Consider the following 19,438-nt stretch of genomic DNA (forward strand, 5'->3'; position numbering starts at 1 on the left):
CTAACAGCCCCTGGATGAGAGGAGGCATGGCCAGGTCCCCAGAGAAGCTTTCAGTCACTGCCAGCCTGGCTGGAGGAACAGCAGCGTTACATGAAAACAGTCATGCTGTAGCACATTGGCTACAACCGCACGGCTCTTACAAACCTTCATCCTGTTGACAGTTTTTGCCATCTCTTTAGCTCCCATTCCACAAGCGGGAAATTGTCCCACCTTCTTACTCCTTGTTCTTTCACCAGTGTGACCTGAAGTGAACACTGTCTCTTAAAACCTAATAAATTAAATGCCTTTCCCAAGCCAGTGGCAGGAATAGTGGAAAACATTTCTCAGAACTAGTTTGCTTTATTTCTAAGAAAGTGTTTGACCTAATGATCTATTTTAGCAAATTGGAATGATTTATGGAGAACCGATAAGCACATATTAAAAACCAGGTATGCAGCTACCTGTCACAAGTCAAACATTTTATGCAAAATTAAAAATTAGACAAACAGATCAGTAATAGAGTTTAAGTACATAATAAACGAGCGAGTCTGCAGTTCAGCCACCAAAGATGAAAAAAAAGAGTCAAAGTTGCTAGAAAGAATAGCTCGACAGTATGCAATTTAACTGCCTGTGTAGTTAAAATCTCATCCTACATAATATTTAGCAAGGTCATAAAATTTTGCTCGTGGATTAATGCAGTATGGCAAGGAATAGTCAACAGCTAAGTGTGTAAGATTTCACAGATGCAAGAGAATCAGTAAATTGTGATGCATTGACTCAGTTTAACTTCCTTAACAATCAGAAAAAAAACCTAAGTTTTGTGCTCATAGGTAAAGACCTCAGGCAGATTATTTTTTTCCCCTAACATAGCACTACTGAAGAGAGACAGCAGATATGGGATGGTCAAGATGGGAGCTGTACTCCTTCAGATGACAGAAAAATGTTACCTCTTCATGAGTGTGCGTGCCTGACCTAACAGGAAGAAGGGAAACATGAAGCTTTGGTGAAACAAAACAAGTTGTATCATCTCGTATGTCTAAGTACTGTCAGCAATGCTCCAAGTAGCCTTTCGTCTTCACCCTGGCTGACCTCTCTATCCCTTCAATGACTTATACAGGGAAACTTCACTTATCTACTCTTCCATCTCAGGCTCTAGATCAAAACCACTCTGGACTACTCAGAATCTGACTTGGTGCTAGATAATTAAACCAGGTGATAGATACAGTCTTGCAAATGAAAACAGGTACTAGCAAAGTATCTTTTGGAAGCTCTTTGCCTGAAGAGACTATCTTGTCTAACCACTTCTGTTGAAGGAAAACTCCCCCCAGCACTCCTGTGCTGCAAAGCTAGCACCCATGTGTGATAAATGACTCGGTCCCAAACAGGATTATATCCAAACCGAACAATTTATTAAAAGAATAAAGGCAAGCAAATGGCGCTGGGGTGCACAGACAGCGCCGGGTGCTCCGTGAGTCTCTGCTCCACCAGGACACACACCATTCAGTTCCAGTCCCTGGCTTATACATCTTCCAGGGATAGCACCGCCCGCCGGCTTAAACTGACAGACTGGAGTGCCCGCCAGGCGACCCCCACAAGACATCCTTTAGGTGAGCTTTAGCTTTTGTCTTGCTAACAAAGTCAGGTAGCTGGTTTTGCAGACTTGAGGCAGATTTGAGTATCCTTCCTATTCTTCTTTCCTCCTTCCTCTTTATCACCTCCTTCTCAGAGACAAGTTGTTTCTCCTGAGGTATCACAATGCACACAATGTACTAACATTGTGGTCCTTTAGGCAAAGCTTTGCACATCTATATAGTTTGTTGCTGCTTCAACATACTTCATTCAGTACATGCAAAAATCTTAAACTGTCCCTCCCAGGCCCATGGCCATACAAAGGTATTATGCACCCCCAACATTATTTCATATTAACACGAATCAGATGGACATATATCACACATGGCACAGGGATAGCTGAGAGCTATGGCATATCAGGCCACGTAGGCTCCCTCAGAGACCACAGATGCCGTTCACGTCTGAGGGATCACATCCACGAAGGCTACAAAGGGTATCCCAGGCCTCCTTTACTTATGGCTAATTAGCTTTTCTACTTTTTTGTTTTCTAGGTGTCTCATCTCCTGTCTTCCACCTATGCCTTACCTTCTATCCTCTTCACTCTACTGATTTTTTTCCTTGCCCTTGTTCCCCATTCAGTTTATTACTGCCATGCTCTTGTGAACTCACGCTGCTCTTAGTTCCACCTAAAAAAGTTCTACATGATGACTTCATGGAGGTATTCTTCTCTACAGCTATCATAAAGCACGATGGTTTACGATGTGCAGGGTCTGGCAGAGACAGAGTCCCTTTTACCATAGCAGCCTGCCTCGTTCTGTGAGTTTGTAGCGAGCAAGGTGTCATTGGGAAGAGCCAACACATTGCTGCTTTGGCTGCTGCTGCTGAGCAGCGCTCACACATTTATCTCTCCAACATTTATCACACCCCCCCCCCCGCCCCAAGCAGCAGGATAGGGTGGGTGAGATCCTGAGAGGACATGGCCAGGACAGCTGACCCCAACTCACCAAAGGCATATTCCACACCATACAGCAATAAAAATGAAGAGAAAGGAGGAGGAAGTAGGGAGCATTCTCTTTTTTTGTTGTTTTTTTTTTTACACTTTGTCTTCTGGAGCAGCAGCTACGCACACCGAAGCCCTGCTTCCCAGGCAGCAGCTGGACATCGCCTGCTGATGGGATGCAAAGAATCAACCCTTCGCTTTCCTTTACTTCCATGCGCGGCCTTTTGCTGTATTAAACTGCCTTTATCCTGACGCCTGAGGTTGGCACCATCTTACTTTCTCCTCCAACCCGCCTCACCCAGCTGTGAGGACCATGACGGGGCTGCTCCCGCGACCCTCGGGCCTGCCACCCGCCGGTAAGGGCTGCCAGCGAGCCAGCTGTCGGGCTCATCCGCCGCTCGGCGTCCCGCTGGTCCCTCTCCAGCTCGCGACCGCTCGTACCACGCCCCGGAGGCACAGCCCCAGCGAGGCAGAGACGCCCGCTCAGGCGGCGCGAGCACGGCCGCTGGAAGGGCGGTGTCAGGAGAGGCGCCAGTTGCCGCGGCGACGCCGCCCGAGTCTCGCGCGGCCCACAGGCTCTCGCGAGGCGCCGCCCGAGCCGGGCGGAAGCGGTCTCTGTGTTTACGGCCCGCCGGGGAGAGGACGGAGCCGGGAGCCGGACCGGGCGGTGGGGGCCGGCGGCACCGGGAGCGGCGAGCAGGCCGCCTCCGCGCCCATGTGCCCGCAGCCCCCGCCGTCCATGGAAGTGATGGAGGGGCCCCTCAACCTGGTGAGCGCGCGGCCGCGGGGGGCGGCGGGGAGGGCGTCCTGTCAGGCGGCCCCGCCGCCGCTCCCGGCCCTCCGCCGGCGGCGAGCGCCCGGGGCGGGGACAGGGTGGCGCCCCTCCCCTCCTACCGGTGGGACACCGGGCGGAGAAGCGCTACTTGGACGGTAGCAAGTCTCTGGCCGCTTCCCCCCACCCCCAGCACCTGTTCGGAGCCTGTGCCAGTCCCTGCCTCGGCGGCACGGGGCCCTGGCCTGCCCGGAGGACAGCGGGGCCGAGCGGCTCTCCCCGGCGGCTGGGAGGCGGGGGAAAGCGATGGCACCGCCAGAGGAAACAGCGCAGGGGTGCGTGTGACGGCGTGTTTAGTTTTGGGGTGGGGGTGCGTGTGTGTTCCTCTGTTAAGTCTGGCCCAAGTCGCAAGCACCCGGGATGGAGGAAGTTCTGGGAGAAAAACCTTCCGATGACACAGACCACGTCCACCCAGAGCCATTAAGAAGTTTGAGAGAATTAGCAAGGCTGAGATGCATCTTAATTTCAGAAGATTTTTAAAGCCTTGCACCTTAAATCGGCAATTACATTGCTTAAACTGAATCTCTAAAGGGACTTGGACTGAAACACAGGTACCTGGGGGCAAAAAAACCCAAAAACAACCAAACATCTTTGCAAAGCTAATCAATATTTTAAGCAGCCAAGATTGGTAGGCATTCTGTCTCATAGACAAAGTCTAGGGTCAAGGACAGTTAATTCTCTGCTGCCTCGTGGGTTTGATCAAAGCTGTATCCTGACTATGCCGCTGAGGCAGCAATAACACAGAGCATTCCCTGAGGAAAACAGCTCTGGTCCAGCAGTCCAATTACCTGGGAGCACCACACCAGGAATACAGCTCTAGTGCTTCCAGGAACCACAGAATCCCCTGGGGTTGGAAGAGATCCTTTAGATCGAGTCCAACCACAAAATGGAATGAGTTTGATCCAGAAAATGTTTAGACATTGCTGTGCAAACCTTGGAGGCTTGTGTCAGTTTTTAATAAAAGCTTATTTGTTCTGCCTTGGTATCACCTTTGGTGACAAACCCTTGCCTGCTCCATACAGAGGCAGTCAGGTATTTGTGGATTTCTCTCTCTAGTTTCAGAAAGGCTTGTAAAATTGGCCGTGCAGGCCACCCACAGAATTAGGGCTGACAGTGTAGCAGGAAGATGGGCTGTTTAGGTCTGTGCCAACTGTGCAGAGCGTTTCTGGGACTGTCTGCATCATGCTGCTTCAGACCAGAGAAATCAAAGTGGATTTGGGTACACTAATCTTTAGGCTTTTTTTATCTGCTACCAGAGACTTGAGTACAAGATATTTTCCTTCTTTCAGTATATCATGGCTTACTAACTTTTGTGAAATTAAATTTTTCATTAGTTAGACTTTCATTAGAATTTGCTATAGTTCTCTGATGGTGTTTTATCCTGTAAAACGTGTTCAATAGTTGTGTATTTGAACATCTAGTGGATACTGTCCTTATCTTCCCTGGGGAGCTGATCTGACCAAAAAGAAAGATCTTTAGTAGTTTTGCACTATCTCTGTGTCTCCATTTCTCAGCTCTTAGGCACTGGTACCAGTGGCTTTCAGTTTCAACAACTGTTTATGTATTTTACTGTTTGCTTAGCCTTCCTGATTACAGGTGGCAAGTCATACCTCCTGAAAGGTACATTCCCACAAAAATAAGGTTTTATCTGTTTGTATCCAAATGCATTAAGAAAAAGAAATATCATTGGTAGTCTAATTTTAATTATATTTGGCTTTCCCTAATTCATCAGTTTGCTTCTCTAGATGGCACTAGACAAATACTGATTTGCTTCCCAGATCTGTTTTGGTGGTGTGTTTTTTGTTTAGTTTTGGTCTTGTTTTTTTGGTTTTTTTTTTTTTTTTTTTTTTTAAATCTATAACTACAGTGGGGTTTTTGTTTAATAGAATTTTTAATAATTGACTTTCAGGTCTAATGACTTCAATGAAAAATGGGCCAATCTTTTTAGAATTTGGGCTTCTGTTTTTTAGACCCATTCTTTTCCTTTTATTTTCACATCTTTTTGTATGCCTTCTGTGCCTTTGTTGCATGCTTAACAAGTGATCATGCCAAGTCTAACCCCATCTTTCCTTCTTTTAACCTTTCTAGGACTTGTGCTACAATACTAACCGCTGATTTGATTTTTCCACTGAGCTGTTCTCAAGGTATTCATTGTATCCAGTGATACTTCATTTTAGGAATAAATTTAAACAACTGTTCCGAAGTCTGTTGCCATCCTCTGAGATGTTGGAGCCATAGGAAAATATTTTGGGGCAGCTCTGACACTTGAGGATTCATTTTGTCTTTTCCTCTCATCCTTCTCCCTCCTTCCCTCTCCCCCCTGAGTGTACTGTATACTTTGCAGATGAAAAACATCTTCTGATCTTGAAAGAATGGGTTAAAGCCCTGACCCTTATGCTTTTACTTATTAAGGAAGCCAGTTCTTCAACCCCACAAATAAATGTTGAGATGTATTAGTTTGTGGCTCTGGATTAACAGATTAAAACTTTTACTGCAAAAGAATCAAGACAATCTCATAAGACAAGATGCTCAAAAAAAAGAACCCCACCACACAACCCCAAAACTAAGAGCTTCTCTGTGCTCCCTACCGCAGGGGCAGTTCCTACCACCTTCTGGTTTAGGCAAAGAATTCTGATCTCACATCCAGCCATAATATGAACCTTTTTCTCCTGTACCCAAGGTATCAGCCAGATACCTTTGAAGTTTTTCCATACCTAAAAAGTACAGTGGCAAGTTGCTGACCAGCAGAAGCTTGGAAGTAACACAGTAAAAATACAAGTTCAATAGTATCAATGAAATAGAATCCAGCTTAAACAGTTACTGTTTTGATAAAAACAGAGAGCACAGACCAGTGACTGGAGCGAGAGTAACACAACAGAAAGTATGTTTTGAGAATGTCTCATAACAGAGGCTTTTAACATTAACACTGAAATACATCAGTAACAACCATATTAATGCAAGCTAATTAACAGGCTGCTTTAAGAAGCAGTTTAGGAGTGTGGTGAATACTACATCCATGTGAGGACAAAATAGCAAGCCAAATAAATACACAATATGGAAGAGTAGTAGGAGGAAATAGAATGCATCTATGAAAGTTTATTGGAGTCCAAAGGATTTAAACCACGTGGGCCATTGTGTTTGAGACCTAATGCCAGTCTGCATCTCTTATTTTCATTGTAAAATCAGGAATATTATGTTAACTTGCAGAAACATCCACTGAATCCAGTTTGGGTTTTTTGATTTATTTTTTTTTTACATAAAGCTTAAGCTGAAAGCTGCTATACTTGCTCTTCCAACCTTAAAAAAACAGCAGATGCATTTGATTCTGACCTCAAACTAGAGGAGAAAAAAGCTTTTAGGTAGTTAAAGTGGAAACATCATAGACATGCCTGACACAAAGTCTGTTTGTATCACAGTGTTTGTGGCATCTCTGACTAAAGCAACTGGTAGTGCCAAGGTGATGTATCACATACTCTGCTGGACACCCAGATCAGTAGCAGCCTCCATGGAAAAGTTGAACAACTTTGTATTCAGACATATAACTACTACTAAAGCACAATACAAAACTGTTCCCATGCTGCACATATAACAACTTGCAGCAGCTCCCAGTCAAGCTAGCTAAGCTACAGGTGGTTGGCAGAAGCACCATTTCCTCACTGGTGTCTGTGGTGTTTGGGTACCCACCAGCAGCACCAATCTGCTGCATCACACTGGCATTATGTGCGTATTACCAAGCTGTGCACTTCAGCTCTGAATAAACATGCCTAACAGTTTATAGACCCAAATGAAGCTGTCTCATAAAGGCCTGGAGAGGCAGCAGGCTGAAACTGTGGCTGAAGCCTCTCTGCCCCACTTCTTCAAAATTGTTCTCCTGGAGTAGTTTAGTTACTGGACCGTTTGCTGTGACGGTTCAGTTGCCCAAACTGACTCAGTTGCTGTCACTGCTTGAGCCATGTGGTTTAGGCCTACCTATGGGAGCCCAGGTGGTCTTTGTGATTTATCAGGGTGGTAGGGCTGTTCTCATGTAGCTTATAACCTCCAGTTCAGAAGACTTGCATAGTACCAGGTGCAGCACTAAACATGGCAACAAGAAAAGCATAAGAAAAGCATCACCAAAGCAGCTGAGAAGTGTAGGTATACAGAACAGCTCTGACAAGTTGAAGCATTTAGTGCTTTTATCTTACCAACTGGATTAAAAGGGAGAGAATGAGGTTGATTTGACTATGCATTAGGTAAATGGGTACAACTCATGAAACTGCAGCTGATCTGGAAAAGAGCTGCAGCTATGGCTGTATGGGGTTTTAAAGACTCTACCTAACCCGAGCAGTGTGGAGAGCTGATTTAATTCCAGATCTCATAATTGCATTTGCATGGTGGGGAACTGAGACTAACCATTTTATCTTAAATGTGGAACAGGTTGGGAACACATGTGTGGTCAATTACAGCTATTTAGTGAATTAATGTTGGTTGGCCCAACTGGCTGCTTGTCTGCCCATGTATTTAAATTCTAGTACTACTCCTTACAAGCAAGTTGAACTTCAACATCCTCACAGTTCAATACAAAGTGAGTGAGGAGCCTGTAATATTGAGAATACATTCTCATGAGAGTTTCACAGACTTGTTTTGCTCTCTTGTCACACTAACTTGTAATTTCCAGTTGAGTCATTGTTCTGTCAACCTTGCTAAGTACAGGCTTTCAAAGACAGAAAATTGAGCTAATATGGCTAGTGGTATTGGTTGAGCAGCCACAGTGGGTTCTGCATTTTTTTTGTGTCTCCTTCAGCCAGCTCTGTCTTACTCTACAGAATACAAGGAGTACTTTTAAGGGGGCTTGCTTCTGTTCATAAAGCTACACATTGCCATTGCTTTAGGTTTAATGGCATATATATTACTATTGTTTAGCATAAGTTACAGTACAACTCTATTTTCCCTTCTAGTGTAACTGCCTCTAAACATAAGCATTTTCCACAGTCATCCTGAGTTTTGTTCATCATGATTGCATTTCTTTTTAATTAAAAAAAGGATAGCTACAGTTTATTCTTGGACCTCTCAGGTCAAGTCTTCCACTTGTATTCTCTGTCATTCCATTGTTCAATGCATATGCACACATACACAGTCAAACCTTTCTAACTTCACTATTTCCTGGTAAGAATGGGTTTGAAAGAGACTTCTGTGTCTGTAGCATTGAGAATGTTCCCAGGGTGGGGGCAACAATGGCACACCACCTTATCCCACCTTCTGGGGCCTGCTGTTGTAAACATTCCCCTGAAGATACTCAGCCCTCTTTCGTATGGTATGGAGGCAATGCATTGTGCACTTTCTGACTCTTCCTCTTTCCCAAATGCTTTCTTGGACAAACAGCCCTGTAACCTTAGGGAACCAAAACCCCAGATAGATCCCTTATCTCTCAGAGACCTCCATCTTTGCTTTCATCAGCAAGACAGCATAGGTATTGGTCCCTTCTGGCAAAGGTAACTGGTGTCAACAGTCAACAGCATAAAATAGATTGATGTTCACAGCAAGCAGGCAGCATCATTTAAAATACTTACAAACTGTTACATCAGACAGAACTTCTTTGCAGTTAGGCCCAATCATTTTCACAGCTGGGCTTTCCTGTCTTCATTTGTAACTTTATTATTAATAAGACACAATAATCTGTGCTTCATAATCCTATTAAAATATATATCTCACTTCCTGGAGAGTCCCTTACAGGGAACAGAAAAGGCTATAAGTTTAACATGTTGTGCAAGGCTTTGTCGAGCAAAGTAATGTTTCCATTAAGGGAACAGAGGAACTGAAAACATACACAAGACTAGCCATCTCAGCTCATCACAGTCAGAGGGACTGTCGCAAATTACTGCTCTTAGGAGAGGGTAGCAGACTTACCTTGTTTGAAAGTGTGTTACATCTATCTACCTTTTAGAAATATTGTAGGATCAAGCATGGCTTTTTTCCTGTTACTCTTTGTTCTGTAACAGCCAGCCATCAACTGAAATCATATGGGAGAGCCAGCAGGTTTTTGGGTTGGGTTTTTTCCCTCCCTCTGGGTAAGCCAGGATCATATGGTGGAAGTCCTTAATGTTCTAACAACGCACCATCTCTAGAAAGAAAGCCATCTCTGTTGTTTGTTTGAGGGAGCAGTAAGTATTCTAACAAGCAGACCTTCCAGCTTCATTTCTCGGGGCCTGCAGTCACATTATTATGTAGCTTATGTTGTAGAGGGAGAAGAAGCTGAGTGTTAACTTTTGGGCTGCTAAAGGAAGTTTTAGGCAAAAAGGAGAGCTACATTTCTGCTTTACATTATTGTTATTTGGTCTGTTGCTCAGAAATTAAGTAGGTAATAGTTTGGGCAGAGAATCAAATAGGAACATTTCTTTAGAACAACAATATAAGCTGACAAACACAGATACCACCCTTTAACATCTCACTAGAGCTGAAAAGCTTGAGGAAAGCTGTCTGGCTTACTTGCTTCTCCAGTTGAACCAGCATGGTTGAGGTAACACAATAAGGCAGCCACAAAACCCACAAGTACCTAACACATTGGAGTAACATGAGGAAGCTTTTAAGCTTGGTCATCCATTGCTCACACCTGCATCCTGCTAGGAGAGTCAAGTTATTATACCGGTCCATTTGCCTACTGGGGATTCCTGCTCCTCTGGATCGGGAGGGACAGCTGGAACTAGTTGTCAAACTGCTCTTCCCCACGCCTCCCCCTTCAGTTCTATAGTTTGTTGATAAATTATAATTATTATTACACCACATCCTACATTTATTTCCGGCACTGCAACTGTGAGGAAAGAGAAGTCAGATATATAAACCCACTGCAGTTACGCAGCAGCTGCTACTGTAGTTGTAACAGCAGCAGGACCAAAGTCAAAGCCATCCTCCTTGAATCTGTTAGGAACCAGTGTAGCAGCTCCAGAATTGTTGGTGTAAACACCTTCCTCTAACATGACATCAGACCTGGGATAAACTTCAGAGCCTTTTTTTTTCACTTTATGATAGAGGACTAATTCTTCCATTGCCAGGTTTATAGTGGGATACAGGCCACGCTGGGCTCAAATTTGCTTTGCTAGCAGTGGTTGGATGCTGAGTTGCTAAGCACAACTGAGCATAAAGAATAAACCAGCAGATGCAACAGGATGTGGAAGCTTGTCCATGATGTGTGACTGCTAAGCATGTGAGTACTTCTGTTGCAGCTTCATCAGTTGCTGCTAGGAAACAGTACTGCTGAGTTCTTCAAATTGCTGGTGATGAATAATCTCCCATGAAGATGGGAGAAATTCCTTGGTCCTCACACAGTCAACTTATTGGAACAAACAGGGTAAAATAAACAAGTAAATATTTCCTTGTCAAACTGGCAGAAAAACACACAACATGAGGAATTCCTCCCCATGGCTGGCTGGAAAACACCTGCCTTTCTCACACAATGCTTTGCCAAAGCATCTTCATTTTTTTCTCCCAACTGGGATTCCTCTTGTTTCCACCGGGGAATTCTACTGCTGTTCATCAGGCTAAGATGGCCTGACAGCTCTGTCTTGACGTAACAGCAAGAAAGGCACTTTGACCTTGTAATCAGAGAATCCTAGTTTTTCTTTTTGCTAACATTTCTGGACTGTTGCTTTCCTAATTTTATTCATGGTCTAGCCCAACTTCTTCTGACTCCCTTTAGCTTCACTGGGAGTTAGTGGAGAATGGAAATAATTTAATTGCTCAATCAACTAACAACTGACTGTCCTCAAATGTTCTGCATGTGCTTAAGTAATTTGAGTCAGACCATGCCACAGTAGTTTAAAACGTACAAAAATAACTTTTGAAAGCAATCAGACCCAAACTCTTACAATTAGAAACTAAGAAATGGAAGCAGGCCCCTGGCTTCTTGAATCACTTTCTTAGCTCTTCTGTCTGTAGCTTCCCCGTTTCCTCTTTCCCTGTGTTTTTTTAGACCTGCCCATGCAGATTGCAGAAGTAGTTCTATCAATACTGATTTATTGAAAAATTGTTTTGCAAAGAGCTAGCTCAGGTACTTTTACATCAATGACATAGCTAATTTGTTGCTGGATGAACTGCCACAAGGAAATGGCTCTATATGAACTGATACTGTTTGTTCATTCCTGTGGGAAAGAAGTTTATCTTTCCAGCAAGTATCATTTGTAGGAGTCCATAGACAAAAGGCCGTAAAATAGATTATTTTCCAACAGAAAAAAACATTTCCTCTTGTGAGATCATTTAATCTCGGGGCAGAAGAAACAGGGAATGCTGACAATGCTGTGAGGATTGTATGAAGATAAAGAGTATAACTGAAATATTCATTGTGAAAAGTCAAGGGGGGGTGCAAGTTGTTGTTTGGGTTTTTTTAGAACACTCTCTATTAGCACATTAAACCAGTTTCAGTAAAGCCAAATGTCTAAATGTTTTCTGTGGAAGTCATTGTCTTCTGTGGTGTCCGAGCTGCTAGAATTCTGGTAGAAGACTGAACTTACTGTAACATTGTAGGTGATATGTCGGTTTGGAAGACGAAGGTGACTTATTTTTAAAATGGGTTTTAGTGTAACTATCATGCTAGTCCCAATAGAATCGTGTTACTGCCCTGTTTGGATCATCCGACCTTCGATGCTTCTTCCAAGCTTGGCCTGTGGGCAAGTCAGCATCTTAGGATGTGGACAAATGCCCTCATGTTGATCCTGGAACATGCTTGAAGTGAATCATTGACTTATATTCATCAAACATCCGAAGTCTGATATGTTTTATGTCTTTATTTGGGTGAAGTGAGGGAACAGAGAATTTGTATGGGTCAGAGAGAGAATTGCAGAGTCAGATCTCAGGCTTTCAGCTCTGTTTCCCCTGCGGGTTCAGTCAGTATGGACTTGGTAAAGGCTCTCTTCAGACACAGTAATCTTAAAAAGCAAAGAGACAAACACTATTTTCAGACTGAACATGTAATAAAGCAGTTGGGAGCAGTCTGCATTACTGATAGCCTTGCCAGTTAGTGGCTGTAGCCTTTCATACTGCAGAGCTTCTCTTGGAGAAAGGACTGCAAAATCCACGTCTTGTAGTAGTGACAAAAAGACTTGCTTTCATGAATGTTGCAGTGCTGGTTATGCAATACATTTCTCACCGAGCATATGCAAATATTTGCATTAATTGCTTGCTCTTTTTTTTTTTTTTCCCAGCATCCTCAGTGGTTTTCATTAGTGGCTTACAAATGCTAGTATAGACTTATGTGTTGTACAGCAAACAAGTGACTTTGATATCTTTAACTATGGCTGCACTGCTTCCCTTAGTTGGTGTAAGCTGCAAACAACCCAAGATCTTTTGCAGTCTTCACCCAGGAGGCAAAGCCTTTTGGGCATGGGGTGGCAGAAGATGTCAAACCAGCTGTAAGCTGAAGCACAGTTCACAGATCTTGTGCTCTACTGGGTAAATTGGTCCTAAATACTTACAGTGTCTTAGAGATTCTTAGGGCTTTACTGGTCTTTTTGAGTGTGTGCCTATAGAGGAGAACATGCACGGTTTCAAAAGGGTTTTGTTGTGTACACACCATCTTTGCTGCATTAACAAACTTCAGTTCTTACCTGTACAGTACACATTCTTGTAAGGTAGTATTAAAACAAAATCAAATTCTAAAGATTGGAAGGGAACAGGAGCCTAAAAGCCCAAGAATTGGAATCAGTACAGTTTCTTAGATGTACTGAATACTTTTAAAACAGGTAAAACTATTTGTTGATTAACCCTCATTGATGTAATGCTCTTTTTATTTTAAGGCACACCAGCAGAGCAGAAAAGCAGACCGTTTGTTGGCAGCAGGGAAATATGAAGAAGCGATTTCTTGTCACAAAAAAGCTGCTGGTGAGTAGGTATTTCTCACATTTCAGCTCTTAAAATCAATTTCTAGATTCACATCATTCATATAGGTAGAATATCTAGTTACTTGGAAAATACACCTTTTATTCTTAAAATGTAAATCTATTTTTGGACCCAGATAAGCATCCTTTTGGGAACTTCTTGTCTAATACAAGTAGCTGAAGCCAGATGTTTCCAGAGTCGTTTCGATTGGGGGGTGGTTATCACTGTGAAGGCAGTAAGCTAGTTTCACTTTACACCATGTATTTCACTGCTTTCCTAGCTGAAGTCGCCTGCTTTCTCTGTTGTTAAAGGAAATACTTAGAGAAATGTTTGCCTACAAAAGTTTGCCTGCTTCCCTTTCCTAATGTCTGAATCAAGGAGGCTAAGAACAGGTGATGAGCTCAGCTTTCCCAGAACTCAGGCAGAACAGCAGACTGCGTGGCAGGCCTTCACGCTGTAATTGGCAGCCTCTCCTAACTGAGACTTGGGGCATTTACCTGTCCATTTAACTAGCCCCCTAATTAGTTCTGCTGGACTGGGTCAGCTGACTGACAGTGTGGCAACTGCTTGGCAGAAGAAGAAAGAGGAGGTCTTAATTGATGCAACAAGTAGGACATTTCCAGTGACAGAGCTTGTGTGGAGACAAAATAAGTGGCTATTCTGAACATGGTAACCTAGATACCAGGCAGTCTCCCTCTCTGTTCATAAATACTAGAAAAAAACATAAAGTGAGAAACAGGTTTGGGGTTTTTTTGGCATTTACAAATACTGCAACGAGGGATACTGCTTAACTTCTAATATGCAGTGTTGTATTTTTTGTTTTGCTCACTTCATATACCAAGACAAAACCCAGAAACGCACTGAATACTTACTGCTTTTCTTCGTCTGATGAGTCTATGCCATTATCCCTCCAAATTTGGTTAAGAATTTCTTATATTTTGTCATCTTCAGAGCTAGCAAGAAGTGCTCAAAGTCTAAAGTGCTGCTCTGACTGTAAGCTAACACCTTTTCTGTTTTGGAGGGGAAGGTGATGAAAAAAATGGGAGCTATGGACTATACCTCTTCATCAACAACATGATTAAAAAGCATGACCTCATAATGCTGGTGTGCCATGGGCAAGAGGATTTTACTTACCACATTTTGTCTTAACAATGCTTGTATGTTAAGCCTGCTCCTTAGCTGTGTTTCCTTCCATCACGGGAAAGTTGTTGTTCTGGAACTTTCTTGAAATGGCTCCTGTCCTCTGACAAACAAGTTGGAGCAACCTGAGCCAACAGGATGCCATGGCAAGGGTGTAGCATGTGTTACATGCTCTTACAGTATTTTTCTCACACTTTTGAAACACAGCAGGTGTTTCCAGCCACTGTAACTCGGTAAATACTTTGCTTCTGCACTGCTGCTTTTAAGCAGGGACTCGGAACGCAGAAGGTCTGAAGCCTTTTTGTAGCTTACATGGAAACGTTCAGGTTTTGTAACCCTGTCTTAAGTGTTTATCCATTTTCTCTCCTGCAGCATACCTTACAGATGCTATGAAGCTGACACAGTCAGAGCAGGTGAGTGCAGCAGATGCCAGAATGAGCTCTGTTGTGTGCCTCTATGTCATTTTGTGCCCTGACTGATCATACCCCTCCTGGGTGTTAGCCTCTGCATAGTTTTCTGAACCCATGGCAACTGCAGCAGGAGTTTTAGAAATGCAGTGATGCTCATCTTCCTTGAGAGTTTTTCCAAGTTTACATGGAGCAGGGACAAAAGAACTACTGACTCATCCAAGGGTTTTCCAACAGTGGTTTCTAGTCTACAGGGCATCTTCAAGTAGGTGATAAAACTAGTTTCATATTTAGCTTTTGCCATGAGGCACTCAGGCTGTTTCGCGGAGACACAAAGCTAAGCAGCTCATCTACAGTCTGTAATTTTGTTTTTATTCATCCTAACTGGGGGAATCTCCAGCACTTTAGCCTACTCCTTTCCTCACTCATTGCAGAAATCTGTCTGTGACTGTAGTGGTGCTGGTGGGGTCTGCTCAGTGCTTTTATAGCAGCGGGCTTTGAGTTTAGCCAATATTATCAAACCAAGTAACCCATGGAGATCAGACACGTATCTTTACTCCACAGGGTCTTTCTTTTCAAAAAAACGGTAACCTCTTACTCAGGGGGTTCCTGTGGGTTATTAATCACCATGCCGAGCCCTTCATTAAATAGGGCTGAATCGTTTGGGAAGGTATTGGGCCCCAGAGCACTTCTCTGCCTAGTGCTGGGCGTTATCAATACGTCTGTGCAGATACCATCACAGAAGCATACAAGTAGCTTGTATTACGTAGCTGTGCATGCAGGTGAATCCCTTCCTTCTTGGGGCTGGCCATAGGTCTGTTAAACTCCTGGTGCTGCTGCTCAGCAGTGTTGTAGCCTCATCAGTGACTTAAAAACAAAAGCCAACCTACCAACAAGACAAAAATTAGCTTGTTACTTCTCAATACCAGTAGATTTGGGTGACGTGTATGAATCTGTTGCATTGTACACGCAGAGAGCCCTTCTTGTTAGATTAGTTTCTGAATAACAAAAGCTCCTCCCCTTCCCTCAGGTGCACTGCAATGCTGTTTATGTAAATATTTTTAATACATGTAGCTTTGCTTGTGTGAATATTCAGGTGGGATTAAGCATCACCAATTAAAATCATATCATCTTCTTCTGACTCAGGCTCAGCTATCACTGGAACTACAAAGGGATAGTCACATGAAACAGTTACTGCTCATCCAGGAGAGGTGGAAAAGGGCAAAGAGGGAGAAGCTGAAAGCCCAGCAGAATGCTGACAAGGAAATAGCCGCACATCTTCAGACTTCTTATAAGCCATCTGCTGAAGACTCTGATGATCAAAATGTATTGGTTCCTGTTACTCAGAAATACAGCCCTTCCACGGAGAAACATGCAAAGGATATTCAGGGTGTCTTTGACAGGGACCCGGATACGCTGCTGTTTCTGCTTCAGAGGAAAAAGGAGCCAATGGAAGCATGTATTGGGAGTAAAGCTCCAAAAGATGACAAAACAATAATAGAAGAGCAGGCAACCAAAATTGCAGATTTGAAACAGCACATAGAATTTCTTGTAGCTGAAAATGAGAGATTAAAGAGAGAGAATAAGCAATTAAAAGCCGAAAGAGCTAGACTCCAAAAATCTCCAGTAGACAAGGAGTTGGATGTAGATGCTGACTTTGTCGAGAAGTCAGAGTTGTGGAGTCTGCAGCAACCCTCAGAAACTGCTTCTTCAGCCGCGACGTGGCAGAAGTTCGCAACAACTGGTGGGAAAGCAAAGGACATTCCCATACCCAACCTTCCTCCACTGGACATCCCCTCCCCTGAACTCCCTCTGATGGAACTCTCTGAAGATATGCTGAAAGGACTGATGAACAGTTAAAATCCAGGAAAAGTGCTCAGTGTAGTTATCCCCAACTCAAAAAAAGGGAAAAACGCCGGGACAATGGTGATCTGAGGGCAGAATCATCTAACACAATCCTACTGTTGGAGAAAAGGCATTAAAGCAACTCTGTTACTGTGAAATACACATCATATCTGATCTACTTCATAGAAGTCAAAGGTACCATAATCGGTATAAGATGGCAAGCTCCTTAGTCTTTCTCCCAATGTTTCAAACCAAATGACTGCCTGGAGAGCTTTTCAAGTAAAACAATCCTTCAGGGGTTTAAAGTATGCTATACGTAATAGTTACCTATAATGCCATAAGCAATGGTGCAGAACCTAACTGTTATGGTTGCCACTAGGCTGCCACTTCATATTGAAAAATGCTTTCTAGCATGACTTTAAACTGTGCATTTCATTATGCATAACTCTGTTAATTCAGATACAGTGCAATTTATACACCTCCTAGATGGATTTTTGTGCCACATTCTATACTCCTGACCCTGTTAACGTCAAGTCAGGAGAAATTTTAATTTCCATTCTATGAAGGAACCAACTTACTAGTTCTGTTGACGAGGTTGGGGTTTTTTTGGGTTATCTGTTTACATCACTAATCAGGGTGCATCGAATCTAGCTATTGGTTTCTGTATAAAGTGACATTGTTTTAAAAAGAAAAATCTATACTTAAGGAAAAAATACCCTTTTTGTTTTCAGTGATGCATGAATGGAAGTAATTCTAGCTGGCAGTATTTGATTGAAAAAGAAATTGTTTACAGCTTAACCTGATTCAAAAAGGATATGAAAATAAAAAAACCAAGTGTTTTGAACACCAAATGCATGTTAAATCTCTACAATGTTGCAGAGTATTAAAAAAAAAAACAACCCACTTTTATCCTAACAGTGTCAGTAAACACATAGACCTGAACTTCTGTGTTCATCACCCAGTGAATATGGGACAATGGGGATGAATTCAGAGGCCCTTGCCTGGTGAAGTGAGTTGGCTTACAGCTGGCTTCTAATGCCTCTGGAGTGCTGCAGTGCCAGAGTGAACGCCATGATGGTTTTGCCTGAGGACAGGCTGCCTGGACCTGAAGGAATCCCCATTCAGGGATTTGATTTCTGAGGAGGGAGCTCACCCTTCCTCATGCTCAGACCTGCCTGGAGCATTAGCCAGCCCTACCCCCTGCACTGGAGTGCTCCCAGAACCCCAGCTTTCCCAGGGAGGGGTGTCACAGTGTGAAGTGGTGGTATTAGTTAACTATAGCTGTTACTGATTAATGAAAAAGTGTTAAGTGTTGCAAGCTGCCTCAGTTTAAGTGTATCTGGTGCTGTTACAAGGTAAGCTTGCTTTCTAAGGATACCTTTTCCTTCCAGAATAGACTTGGAAGTGCAGCAAGAACACCTTACCGCTGTGCAAATTCTCCCCTTACCTCTGTATGCCCGGTGTCTCCTGTGCTTACTTGAAGGAGCGTAGCGTAGGGACTGGAGGATAGGAAAAGCCTATGGAAACAAAGGTAAAATGAGTTCATTAGAGGAGGTCCCTTGTGTTCAACTGCAGCTGGAAACTCACCTTGCTGGAAAAAGTAGAAGTTATTTTTCAGTTAGAGCAGTTTAGCAGGTGGCCCCGCAGAACAGCTGTGATGAAGGGACCAGCTCCAGGTCAGCCCAGCTCACTGCTCCCAGAAAAGGGCAGGTTACATTTTGCACTGTCACCTGCCTGGCTCATACAAGTAACGAGGTAGTTGAGCATGGTGTACCCACTTGTGTAAGGGAGGCGATGAAAACACAGTGTGCTCACAAGAAGGAAACACAAAGTATTCAAGCACTGCTCTTGTGTGGCTGCCAGGGGTGACAGCCTGGGGCTGTTACTATAGACAGGCAGTTCAGCTTTCCCTGTGACAGCAGCTGTAGGAGAGAAGGAAGTGATGTCTAGCCAGGTACCTCTGTGGAAGAGTTGGGGTTTTTCAAAGGCAGGGTAGGGGAACTGCACTCTCTACATTCTGCTTTTAAAACTAAGCTGTCCCTTCGTATAGAGCCATGTGAACAAAACACCAGATCCGAAGGAAGCTGCTGCTCTGTAGGAAGATAGCCAAGCAGGGGCAGAGCCCCACACTGCTCCCTGTGGAAGTGATGTTACACCTTTTCCCTCCCCTGCAGTGTGCTTGCAGTCTGCCTACTCACCACACGACTGCTGCCGAAATCATATTCTGGGCAGCACAGCTTAGCCTGAGTGTTTTCCGCTCCTGGGAGAGGTGCAGGGAGGAGGATGGGTGCCACCACGTTCCCTTCCACAGGCGAGGAGCGCTGAGCCGCAGAATAAGCACTGCTGGCGTTACTGCTGGCATTACACAAGCCCTGTGAGGGGCATGTGGATGGATGGCTGAGTATTTCTGCGTGACACAGAGCCTGTCCTAGAGCTGGCACAGCCGGTACCAGTGGAAAGTCTGACCTCAGCCTAGTGGTCCTGCTGAAAGGAGACCCTGGCACTGCCAGCCCTTCTGCCTGCCCCCCAGGCTGCAGCACAGCCAGTAGGGAATGAAGCCTGCGAAGAGACAGGCATGTGGGAGCAGGGAGGGTCACCCCCTCACCAGTGGCACCGGGCATTTCTAAAGCACCCCGCAGCTGAGAGGCCCCTGAATAACGGCTTTGCCTTACAGAATTACTTGCGTTCCAGGGTAAAAGCTGAGCGTAGGGAGTAAGGTGAGGTGGTTTGATTTTTCCTAAGGAATCCTTCAGCCCGAAGTCAGAGCAGTTACACGGCGCGTTTAGAGAGGGAGTCGCACGGAGTCCTTGCTCCCGGCGG

At 44.1% G+C, this 19,438-nt stretch overlaps 1 protein-coding gene across 1 annotated transcript; it reads left to right on the plus strand.

Annotated features, from left to right (window-relative positions):
* Window positions 1–3,197: 3,197 nt before the first annotated feature.
* NRBF2 (nuclear receptor binding factor 2) lies at window positions 3,198–17,528 on the plus strand. Its single transcript, XM_084265165.1, has 4 exons — window positions 3,198–3,317; window positions 13,145–13,229; window positions 14,739–14,779; window positions 15,920–17,528. The coding sequence occupies exons 1-4, from the start codon at window positions 3,264–3,266 to the stop codon at window positions 16,631–16,633; spliced, it is 894 nt and encodes a 297-aa protein (XP_084121291.1). The 5' UTR covers window positions 3,198–3,263; the 3' UTR covers window positions 16,634–17,528.
* The last annotated feature ends 1,910 nt before the right edge of the window (window positions 17,529–19,438 follow it).

The sequence above is a fragment of the Gallinula chloropus genome, assembly GCF_964237585.1.
Source record: "Gallinula chloropus genome assembly, chromosome: 5".
In the NCBI taxonomy this organism is placed as follows: Eukaryota; Metazoa; Chordata; class Aves; order Gruiformes; family Rallidae; genus Gallinula; species Gallinula chloropus.